At 49.9% G+C, this 11,313-nt stretch overlaps 1 protein-coding gene across 6 annotated transcripts in view; it reads right to left on the bottom strand.

Annotated features, from left to right (window-relative positions):
• Nucleotides 1-748: 748 nt before the first annotated feature.
• Nucleotides 749-11,313, bottom strand: part of Frmpd3 (FERM and PDZ domain containing 3) — a 149,883-nt gene continuing 139,318 nt past the window's right edge. For all 6 annotated transcript variants that reach the window (XM_039100596.2, XM_063280550.1, XM_039100600.2 and 3 more), the window contains 2 exons: nt 7,325-8,146; nt 749-5,693 (listed from right to left, as the gene is read on the bottom strand). In XM_039100596.2, coding sequence (XP_038956524.1) covers nt 2,647-5,693; nt 7,325-8,146 — 3,869 coding nt within the window. In that variant the 3' untranslated portion in view covers nt 749-2,646. The remainder of the gene's footprint in view (nt 5,694-7,324; nt 8,147-11,313) is intronic.

The following is an 11,313-nucleotide window of genomic DNA, read 5'->3' as shown; positions in this document are numbered from 1 at the left end:
CAGAGAAATAACTTGCCTGCATTTGCACAAAGGCACCTCAGAGACTGCTGGGAACCTGGGTTTAATGAAAGAAATGAAGAGAATGGGAGGAGGGAGGGAGAAGGTAAGGAATTCTTTTTTTTTCTTTTTTTTTTTCTTTTCCGGAGCTGGGGACCGAACCCAGGGCCTTGCGCTCGCTAGGCAAGTGCTCTACCACTGAGCTAAATCCCCAACCCCAAGGTAAGGAATTCTTAATGTAAATACCTCTGAAAAGCTAGAGAGGCTGACCATGTTTGGGGTCCTGATGTTTCTATCCTCTCTAAATCAACCTCACCACCACTGCACAATCCGCTGGAGACTGTTGCAGAGGATTCCCCATCCTAAAACATCAGAAGACAACACTAACAGTCCGTTTCAGAACTGGCGCCCTAACTCCCAGGCCCTCTGGTGCCCTAGAAACGGAGCACATTGTGATTTTTGTCTAGCCTCAATCCTTCACTTTTGAGGTCACAGCCATGGTGTCCAGGTAACCCAGAAGTCCCATGACCAATAGAAAGGGATAAACATCTCACCCCATGTGGCGGGTGTTTTCCAAGAGAAGCAAGGAGGATCCTCTGTGTTGGAGGAACATGGGAGAAGTGGAATCCTTAGCTCTCATCACCCCTATGAGCCCATGTATCAGGGAATGAAGGCGCAGGTGGAGCGAAGGACTGCTACTAACCAATAATTCAAAGACACAAGGACATCCACAGAGAGACACTCCAAAGACTTATTGGGAGAGTAAGATGAATAGATTTAATCATTCTTGTTCGAAAAACAAGACATAAATTAGTGTAATATATAATTTATATATTTATGTAGTATATATACTATATACAGACATTAGAAAATGTATCCTCTCCATGAGGCTGAGGGAGAGGTGAGTGAATGACAGCGATGAAATGACAACAGGCAGGGTCTGAGTGGCGAAGGTGTAGGATCAAGAAGTTGGGAGAAGAGGAAGACCATGCCAACATTCTGAGGGCAGTGGTCGTGGGGGAAAGGGTTCCCCACTGGCTGCATCTCTGGCCCATTAAACATCTTGGTCCTGTGGGAGGAGAGGCAAGGAAGGGGGGCTGGCTTCTGTAGAAGGATACCCCTCCTCCTTGCTGGGAGACCTTGCCACTCAGGAGGCTTTATTGCGCTTAGGATCACCAAGGATAGGCAGGGGCTCTGCACAGTGTACATCTTATAAAACTCACATAAGAACGAGAGATTTCACACAGGCCTCTCACACAGTGATGAAAAAGAGACCAACGCTGGCTGGGAGGGTGTGGGAAACAAGCAGCTATGGAGAAGTGGACAAGAAGCAATCTATACAGAAGAAACATTGGCTTTCTTTGTTCCCTACAGTGGGATAACTGTAGGGGACTCCGTGTCTTCACTCCCAGAAGGGCTGGGGAAGGGGTGGTGGTGGTGATGGCAGCAGTGGCAGCAGCGGCGGCAGCGGTGGCAGCGGTGACAGCGGTGACAGTGACGGTGGTGGTGGTGGTGGTGGTGGTGGTGGTGGTAGCAGCGGCAATACATGAGTGTCAAAGAGGATGCTAAACAGTGTGAATTCCCTTCCAGATGGTTCCAGAGAGGGAGAGAGGTGCAGGACTGCACCGGGTAAGGCGCTCAGCTTCTTTTCTTAGAGAGACAAATCCACAGGGTCAATACACAGCCAAAAGCATATACTCAGGATTAACATATCACGCTAGCTTCCAGAAGTTTAAGATATAGTCATCAACACCCCCACCCCTCCCCCCTCCCCCCACCCCCCATCCCAATCCATAGCTACATCGAACTCCTAAAGACAGTCTATCTGGTAGAGATGTTGAGAGAGGAGCCCATGCCTCTGGCAACAGCTCCTGCACAGGGCTGGACTGAACCGGGCAGGCTCTGATACCTGCGCTGGGTCTTCCCAGAGCAGACATTTTCACCAGGTACCTTACCCAAAACACGTGATCTCAGAGGCTTGCTCCCTAGTGGACTGAGCTGCCCTGCCCATCAGTAAGGGGCAGGGCACTTTGGGGATGGCTGGTGTGGAGCTACTGAACCTGGGGGCAAGGGCTCCCAAGGCTGCCAACTGGTTGAGCCAGCCCCTGACAGCCGGACATGGCTGTATTCTGCGCATATCCAACCTGGGCATTGGCCCTTGAGGTGGCTCCTGCCAGGTACAAGGGAGCCCCTGGTGGGTGGGCGCATCTGGAAGGAGCGCCCTCTCTCCTTGCCTTGGCGCTATGGCCTACCGCTACTGCTACTGCCCTCCTTGGGGCAGCAGATGCTAGGAGGAGCTCGAGGTCCTGGCTCCCCCGGTGCCCAACTCAGAGCAGGAGGTGAACTTGATGTCACCTATCAGCCCCAGAGTAGAGATAGATAAAATACAGCTCTGTGGTGGGCATAATGGCAAGGGACCTTTGCCCTCACAGTGACGCCCAGAGGCCAAGAAGGGGTGAGGACACCCAGGGCGGCAGCTAAGCCTGCAGCCCTTAATAAAGAGCCCAGTCTAGGGGTTAGCCTTGGAGACTGATAGGCTCTTGGACCCTGACTGGCCCAGCAGAAACACACAATCACCACGAGATGCAAAGACCACAAAGCTCAAACCTGGGACCGTGGATGGGGAGGGGACAAGCCTGGGCAAGCGCCCTACTTAATAAGGGTTTTTAAGGAGCGTGAGAATGTGCTCATAACAGTCGATGACGGGGAGCCGGGTGGGTGCCCTGTGGCTGCTGGCAGCGGTGGTGGTGGCAGCGGTTGCTGCTGCTGTTGCTGCTGTTGTTGCTGCTGCTGCTGTTGCTGCTGCTGGTTAAGGTTCCGGGCTGTGGACTCTTCAGCGGCACGCAGCAGGAAGGTGTAATTCCTCACTACCTCTTCTACTTTGGCCAGCAGCTCCTGGCGCTGGGCCTCAGAGCGCACGATGAACACTAGCCGCACAAAGGTCTCAATGAGGCTGCTCAGCACCTGGAAGCTGCCTGTAATGGCTGCCAGCATATGAGTCGGACTCTTGTCCACATTGGCTACCCGGCGGCAGGAGGCCCGGAGCTCCTTGAACTTGAGAGCTAGCTCTAGCTTGTACTCGGAAATCTGAGAGACATAGGGCTTGGGAGCACGAGCCTCGGGGCTGGCCACACACTGCCGCAAGACTGTTAGCAGCTCATTGGTATCCAGACGGGCAGCCAGGAAGCCATCAGGGAGGCCGTAGGCATGGGCCCGCAGGGCATTGATCTTAGCCAGGCTCCCCTCAAAGGTGGATACCCGAAGGTCGATCTCCTGGGTGTGAGGGGCCTCAGGGCTGCTGCTGCAGGTGGCAGCATCCAGTACCTGCAGGGTTCTGCTCACTACAGGCACCACCTGCTCATCCAACTTCATGCCAGGCAGGATCTTCATGGGGATGGAGTAGGAGAGCTCATCTTTGCCATCGCTGGCATCATCTGCCATGTCGCACTTGCGGTAGTAGAAGCAGTAGCGGATGGAACAGCACTTGCTACTTTCACTGTCCTCATCCAGATCAGCTGGCCTCCGGTACACCTCCTCTGGGAGTGAAAACACAGCCATTTGTCTGGGGCCTTTGCTCTCAGGGGCTACTTGGACGTAGGAGGGCTCTCCTAGAGTTGGTGACTCTGCACACTTGGCTTTTGGACCCAAACCTAGTGGGAGGCCTGACTCTATCTCCTTGACCTCTCTAGGCAGCATTCCCAGGGGTGGGTGTGGGTAGACATCAGAGGTCAGCGACACCGTGTCACCCTGGTCCAGCTCACTGATACTGTAGTGGCGCATCAGTTTCCTGTAGTTGGGATCTCCCAAACATTCACCCCCTGAGGCACACGTGCTCAGGCACGAAACCCCACTTTCAGGGTCTGACCGGCACTCACGGGACTCCAGACTGGTGGAGCGGATGCGTTGGATGTTGATGGGACTATTAAGGCTCAAGCCTGGGCCAGCCTCTGGCTGCCTCTGGGTAGGGGCGACCCTCTCCCTCTCCCGGAGGCCAGGTGCAGGGGTCTGGGCAGCCTGTGGCCGTCCCCCTCGGCAGATACGCTTGCAGTCACAGCTGCGTCTCTGTTCGCGAGACATCCCTGGTCCCTGCTGCACGGGGCTACTGCGTAGCTGGCAGCTGCAGCGGCCAGGTGCTGGAGGTTGCAGGTACTCTGTGCCTGGGAGTTCCCCCTGGCTTGGTGGCTTTAGAAGTTCCTCAAGGAACTCCAATTCATACTGCTTTACCTTCTGCAGCTGAGCCTGTCGCTCATCTGTCTCTTTCTTCTGGCGGGTAGGGAAGGTGGCAGAAAATAAGTTGCGTAGTCTGAAAGGACCTCGGGATGACTTGGGCTTTGTGGGGCCTTCAGAGGCCGAGTGGGCTCCATCCAGGGTCGTTTCAAGCTTTCTCGAGGGCATGGTGCTAACCTGCCGGCTGGTGGCCAGAGGCCTGAGTGGGCTCTGGCTTCTAGGTTGGCAGCTGGGGCTCTGGCCTCTGGACTGGCTGCTGGGGCTCGGCCCACGGGGCTGGCAGCTAGGGCTGTGGCTTCGGGACTGGCAGCTTGGGCTCTGCAGAGCCATGGGATAGCCAGCTCGGGGAAGCAGGCTGGCTTCTTCAAGCTTGCTGCTTTTAGATATGCTCTCCAGCTGCCCTTTCTCCCCCTGGCCAGAGACTGTGCTCTGCTTGTTTGGGGGAGGCTTAGCACCCTCTGGCCCACCCTTGCCTGCCACATCTCCAGTAGCTTGCTTGCCCATGGAGTCTCGACTCATTCTGGATAGATAGCTCTTAGGAGGGAAACTTTGAACAGGAAACCTGTCCTCTTGTAGGGAAAGGTGGAGGTTATCACCCCTGCTGCCTGTAGATGCTCTGGGGCTGGCAGAGACCTCTGGGCCCAGCTGCTGCTGAGAATTTCGTGTGGTCTCCAGAGCACCAGGGCTCATTTTAAACTTCAGATTTTTGCTGGCACTGCTGCTAACTTCTGGCCTGCCCATGGTGACCTCAGGCCTCACCATGCTAGCCTCTAGCCTTCTCTCCCCCCTATTGGAGGGTGTTGCCAAGGCTGTGCCAGGAGTGGCTAGACTTTTACTGTGTACCACCTGCTGTAGGGCAGCTGAGATTATAGCTGGGGTCACACTGCCTTTTGGGTCCAGGATAAGCTTAGGGCTCAACCTGACTTCCTTGGGCAGGTTTTCCCTAAGCTCTGAGACCTGCTCTTCACTGAGGGATGGTGTGGCTGACCTCAGTGACATCTCTAGGCCAGCCCTACTGTGGCCTGGCCCTCTGTCCTCAGGAACTGGAGGAAGCAGGCTCAGATTTTTCTGCTCACTAAGCTGTGGGGACAGCGCTGGGTGCACTGCCAAGGAGTATGTTCTGTCTCCCTGCACCTGGGCTTCTGACTGAGGTATCTTTCTGCGAGCGCCAGCAGGGGCAGGACTCTGGCCAGTGACAGCTGGCTGGAGGGATGGGTTGGGATCTGGGGGCCCGAGAGCATACGGAGCAGTGAGAACAGCCTGAGCTGCACAGCCCTGGATCCTGAAGGGCAGGTCCTTTCGGGCCAGGAGGCTGTCCTTGTTGAGGTGCTGGGCCAGGAAGTAGGTGGTGTTTTGGTGCTGCTTCATGGCCGACATCATCTCGGACATATCTGTGAGCTCTGACGAGTTGGTTTCATGGCCCGAGTCCAGTGATGACTCAGGAGTGATTGTGGCCAGCACAATCAGACCTGGAAGAACAAGAGTGGGGCTTGTTATGACATCAAGGTCTTCTCCAACTGTATCTAGAGTGTTCAGGGAGAAATGTTAGGTAGCGGCGGTATTTCAAGCTGGGCAAAAGTAGTCAAGGAGGAGAAGCCAAGAGCACACAAAAAGGAACAAGATGTGAGAAGGGGGTGGGAAAGGTTGGAATCCAAAAAAGGAATACCAAAAAAGAAGATCTGGGCTGTTTTGGTGGGAAATTAACATGTAAAACAGCATGCCAATCAACACCATTTTTAGATTCAACGGCTAGGAAATTTCTGTTAATTGTCCTGAAGAGAGCTGGCAAAAAGAGGTGCTGTTCTGTTTCTCCTCATCTGGCCAGCCCTTGCAGCTGAAGCTATTTAGCTGAGCCTCTTCTCTCTCTGGCAGCCACTCGGGCCTTGGATGTGAAAACAATCAGTATTGGAGCACCAGATGATGAGAGAAGACAGATGCCAGCCTGGGTAGGGGGCAGACATACAGGGGTTGCCCGATGATAAGGCATCCCTTTGGTATAGAAAAGACAGGCTTCCTTTGATCCCAGTCCCTTTTCTTGCTCTGTCTATCCTTGACCCGGACTCACATGCTTGCAAATATTCCTTGTGCTTCTTTATTGATTTTTGTCACTGTTGTTGTTGTTGTTGTGTGTGTGTGTATGTGTGTGTGTGTGTGTGTGTGTGTGTGTGTGTGTGTGTGTGTGTGGTACATGTTGTGCCTTTCAGAAGATGGATTTTCATGCCTCTATAATAGAGAATAGCAAGCATATTGCATGATTCTATTAATTAACAGGTAAGAGAATTACTGATTACTGGGCTTTCACTGTGTGTGACGTAGTGCTTAAGTATTTTGGCTGAGTGATGTCATTTAATCTTCATGTGATGTGAGTACTGTTATAAGACCAGTTTTGGATGACAACAGTGACCCACAGAAGAGTGTGTCTTGCCATGAGTTCCACTGCCTGTGAGTGAAGGACTCTGGTGTATCTGCCCAAGAGTTTATGTTTGGGGCTGGTTAAGAGCACTGGCTGCTCTTCCAGAGGTTCTGAGTTCAATTCCCAGCAACCACATGGTGGCTCATGACACCTATAAAGGGATCTGATGCCCTCTTCTGGCATGCACATGTATATACAGATAGCACTCATACATAAATAAATTTTAAAAATTATTTAAAAATGAGTTTATGTTCTCAGATAGCCTAAAGACCCCAGCTCCGAGTAGAGATGGCCCATGGCTGTCCTGATCACAGGCCATTTTGGAAGTTAGTTGGCTTTTTGGAGCATGCTGAGATTCTTTGTCTATTTCCATGTCTCTTCTATATTCCTATTCCTCAATCCTGGCCTTGATTTATGTTACGGCTCCAAATCCTTGGATTTCATCTGCAAGAACTGTCCAGAGGTATGGAATTATGAGGAATAGAGCTCTAACTACAGACGAATCACATCTTTGGTGCACAGCTTCCTTGTTCCTGAGCCTTACTGTGAACTATTATTGCTGCCCAGTTATTGCCTTTGATATAGCAGTCACTGTAGCACCTGCTTGAAATGAAGCAGTGCCGCCTAGTGGACATTCCTGGAGGAGAAGAAGGAAGAGGGCGAGAAGGAGGAGGAATGGGCTATTACCTGCAGTCTGTGGGGGTGGGGGATGGGGTCCATCCTCTGAAGCAGCCAGGGCCTCCAGAGCCTGCAGAGTAGACACGAGAGCATCATCCAGCTCCTGGGCATGATCGCGTACTGTCCGAGTCTGTACACTGTCAATCAGTGTTACAGGAATCTCATCATACAGAAGTCCACGCAGGTGACGTCCTTGCTCCTGACTTTGAACAGCTCTGCGCTTGGGATCATCCTCATCAGAGCTGTTGTCTCGGAAACCAGGGGGTGGGGCAGCGATGGCAGGCAACAGAGAAGTTGTCTCATCTTCCTCTTCCTCCTCTTCCTCACTTCCTGGTGGTGGGAGGGACATTAAGTCTACCATGTTGTCCCTAGAGGAACCAGGCCTCCCACCTTTGCGAGGCCCCATCTGCTCCTGGAGTTTGACTTTGCAAGAGTCACAGTAGAAATTCAGGGCTTCTGCCCCAAGGGAATTGTCCAAAGTATAAGACCTGGCCCTGCTGGCACAAGGCTCATGGTCTAGGCTGGTTGCATCAAAGTCATCAGGAATCACCTCGTAACCTTGGCCAGAGCTTTTGGATGTGGGGTCAGATTTGGTCCGGGGCCTGGTTTCTTCAAAGAAGATTAGGTTCTCATTGACATCTGTCCTGCTTTCTTGCTCCTTCCTTTGTTCCCGCATGTGGAGGTAGCAGAAGCTGACAAGCTCAGAGTCGGCAGGTGGGGTCGTGCATCGGCTCGACTTCCTAGGGCTGGTGCCCATGCTGCCCACATAACTACTCTCCTTTTTCCCCAGGTGGCCCCCAGTGACAGGGCGGTGGGCACTGTGCATGTGATCTAAACCCAAAAACAGAATGCACAGGTAAACCTGCTGCTGAGGACTGGAGCAAAGCCCCTTTGGCATCTCTGGCCCATAGGCAATGGGACTGGGTGACAGATACCAAGAGAGAGCTTTGCCTGGGTGCTAGAGATTAGGGGGAGGGGAGCCAATGAACCATTCCATGGCTGAAAGTGCAAGCAGAGTGAATAGAATGTGATGGCCAGAGATGCAAAAGCCTCATCACCTCTGAAAAGGGGGAAAGCATGGTCTGATGAGGTTTGTCTTGTGCTACTTTGTTTCTTCCTGTTTCTGTCATTGTCCCCACACCTTTGTGGCCAGTACTCTGGAGCTCCTGTGTTACCTTGGATCTCTTCTAGTCCAAGAACTTGATATGAGAAATGACTGTGTTCACCAAGAAGGTGTTAAATTGGCTCGTGAAGCCGAGCGTAGTGGCTCACACTTAGAACACATGGAGAAGGACTGAATGTGTTTGAAGCTAGCCTAAGCTACACCTTAGACTCCAGCCTGGGATATGGTTTGAGCCTGGGTCTCAAAAAATGGACTGACGAAAATCAAAATTAAACAGACAAAACCCCAACCCAGCTAGTACAATTCCTGAGAGTTTACATTTCAAAACTGCTTATTGCCAGGAGCACAGCGTTCCTAAAAGGATAGTTACCTGCTGGGCAAATTTTAGGTATCTGAATGTGTAGTGTGTACAAGAGATATGGTGGATGTGCTATAAGGAATGAGCATGGGACATGATTCTTATGACTCCTCAAAGCTGGCTACCATCCTGTATCCATACGGTGGCAAAACGCTCCTATCAACAGCTCTTGATAGTGGATGTGTACATCTGAGCCCTGACTACAGCAAATTTCATCTTCTCTATCAGGCTTCCTTGGAAGCTCATCTCATATCATCTGTGAGATTATACTCAGATAATGCCAGCTTGATCTGCTATTGGCAGACAGACCAAAAGCCAGCACAAAGCTGGGCATGGGAGCCTGTGCCTGTAATCCCAGCTCTGGTGAAAGTGTAGACAGAATGCTTGGGGGTTCAAGGTAGTTCTCAGCTACAGAGTGAGTTTGAAGCCAGCCTGAGATTCAAGTGACCATGCTTCAAACGAACACAACAAACAAAATAACAACAAAAACAGTCAGGATAAATTCCATATAATCCCATTCTATTTTCACAAACCAGTATTTGCAAAATAGTATCAGTATGTGGACAGGTATCAGTATCCCTATTTAGCAAAGGAAGAAACAGACATAAATAGTTATATGATTTCCTTAAGGTCATATGGGTTGTAGGTGGCCCCTGGGATTGAGTCTATGTTGGAGAAACCATGGTGGCCAAGATATTAGAAAACAAGACTTTAAATGCTTTCAAACTCCAGTTTGACAAGGCTAGATCAATGTGCCAGTGTTACTTTTCACTAGCACTTAGGGCTAGGACAAAAACCACAGCACTGGCACCCAGCAACTGAGTTCCAGATACATGACGTAAACACCAATCTGAATTGAAAGAAGTATATGCAATTCAACCGTGGTTAGAGCCTTAAGTATACCACTTTCTTGAAGACATAACCTGACCATATTGCCCTGGCTAGCTTGGAATTAATAAGGTATGTCAAGATGAACATAAACTTATGGTGATCCTCCAGCCTGTTTTCTAAGTGTTGGAGTTGCAAGTATATAACGCTATGTCTGACTCTAATACTCTACCTTTTTATTTGAGACAGGGTGTCTTATAGCCTAGGCTACCCTCTAACTCACTATGTTCTGAAACTGGCCTTGAACTCCTGACCCTCTTGCTTTTAGCTCCCAGAATTTCAGAGATTGAGGCAGGAAGATCACCATGAACCAGAGGACAGGGCAGTCTTGGCTATAGCAAGGCACTGTTTTCAAAACAAAGAGAGAAGAATACATTTCAGTTCATTCGGTGGCCAGTATTATCTTAATATAAAAGAGAAAGGAAAGACACCACATTAAAAATACAGACAACTGGGCTGGAGAGATGGCTCAGTGGTTAAGAGCACCGACTGCTCTTCCAGAGGTCCTGAGTTCAAATCCCAGCAACCACATGGTGGCTCACAACCATCTGTAATAGGATCTGATGTCCCCTTCTGGTGTGTCTGAAGACAGCTACAGTGTACTCATATACGAAATAAATAAATAAATCTTTAAAAAAAAATACAGACAACTGGGGCTGGAGAGATGGCTCAGTGGTTAAGAGCACCGACTGCTCTTCCAGAGGTCCTGAGTTCAATTCCCAGCAACCACATGGTGGCTCACAACCATCTGAAATGGGATCTGGTGCCCTCTTCTGGTGTGCCTGGAGACAGCAACAGTGTGCTCATATACATTAAATAAATAAATAAATCTTAAAAAAAAAAGGTGTGTGCCAACATGCCCAGCTGGCAAAAATAAAAAAAAAATACAGACAAGTATCTTATGATTGCAACGTCTATAAATATAGACACAAAACCCTAACAAATGGAACCCAGAAACACATAGAAAGATTTTCATACTAGTAATTACGTATCAGTGGTGGATTTGCTACATTCATGCAAAGTTGTTTTGACATGGAAAAATTATTTAAAAATTTTACTTTTATTTTAAGTGTATGGGTGCTTGCCTGCATATGTGCCTGTGTATCATTTGAGAGCCCGGTATCCATGGAGGTCAGAAGAGGGTATTAGGTCCCCTGAAACTGCAGTTACAGATGGGCTTAGGATGTAGATGGTAGGCAATCGCTTTGCATGTATGAAACTCTGGGTTTGATTGCTGGCATCACATTGAAAAGAAACAGATAGGGGCTGGAGAGATTGCTCAGTTGTTAAGAGCACTGACTGCTCTTCCAGAGGTCCTGAGTTCAAATCCCAGCAACCACATGGTGGCTCACAACCATCTGTAATGAGATCTGATGCCTTCTTCTGGTGAGTCTGAAGACAGCTACAGTGTACTTATGTACACAAAATAAATAAAATAAATTTTTAACAAAAAAGAAGAAAGAAAGAAAAAGAAAATAGTTAAGGTGACACATGCTTGAAATCCCAGAAGTTGGCAGATAAGAGGCAAAAGGATCAGGAGTTCAGAGTCATCCTGTTATCTTTGGCTATCTAGAGCAAGTCAAGTTCATTTTACAATATATAAGACTGTTCTCAAATGGAGAAATTAAA

Source organism: Rattus norvegicus, chromosome X (genome assembly GCF_036323735.1).
Source record: "Rattus norvegicus strain BN/NHsdMcwi chromosome X, GRCr8, whole genome shotgun sequence".
Classification (NCBI taxonomy): Eukaryota; Metazoa; Chordata; class Mammalia; order Rodentia; family Muridae; genus Rattus; species Rattus norvegicus.
The sequence above is the reverse complement of the archived record's forward strand: the minus strand, read 5'-3'. Positions and strand labels throughout refer to the sequence as shown.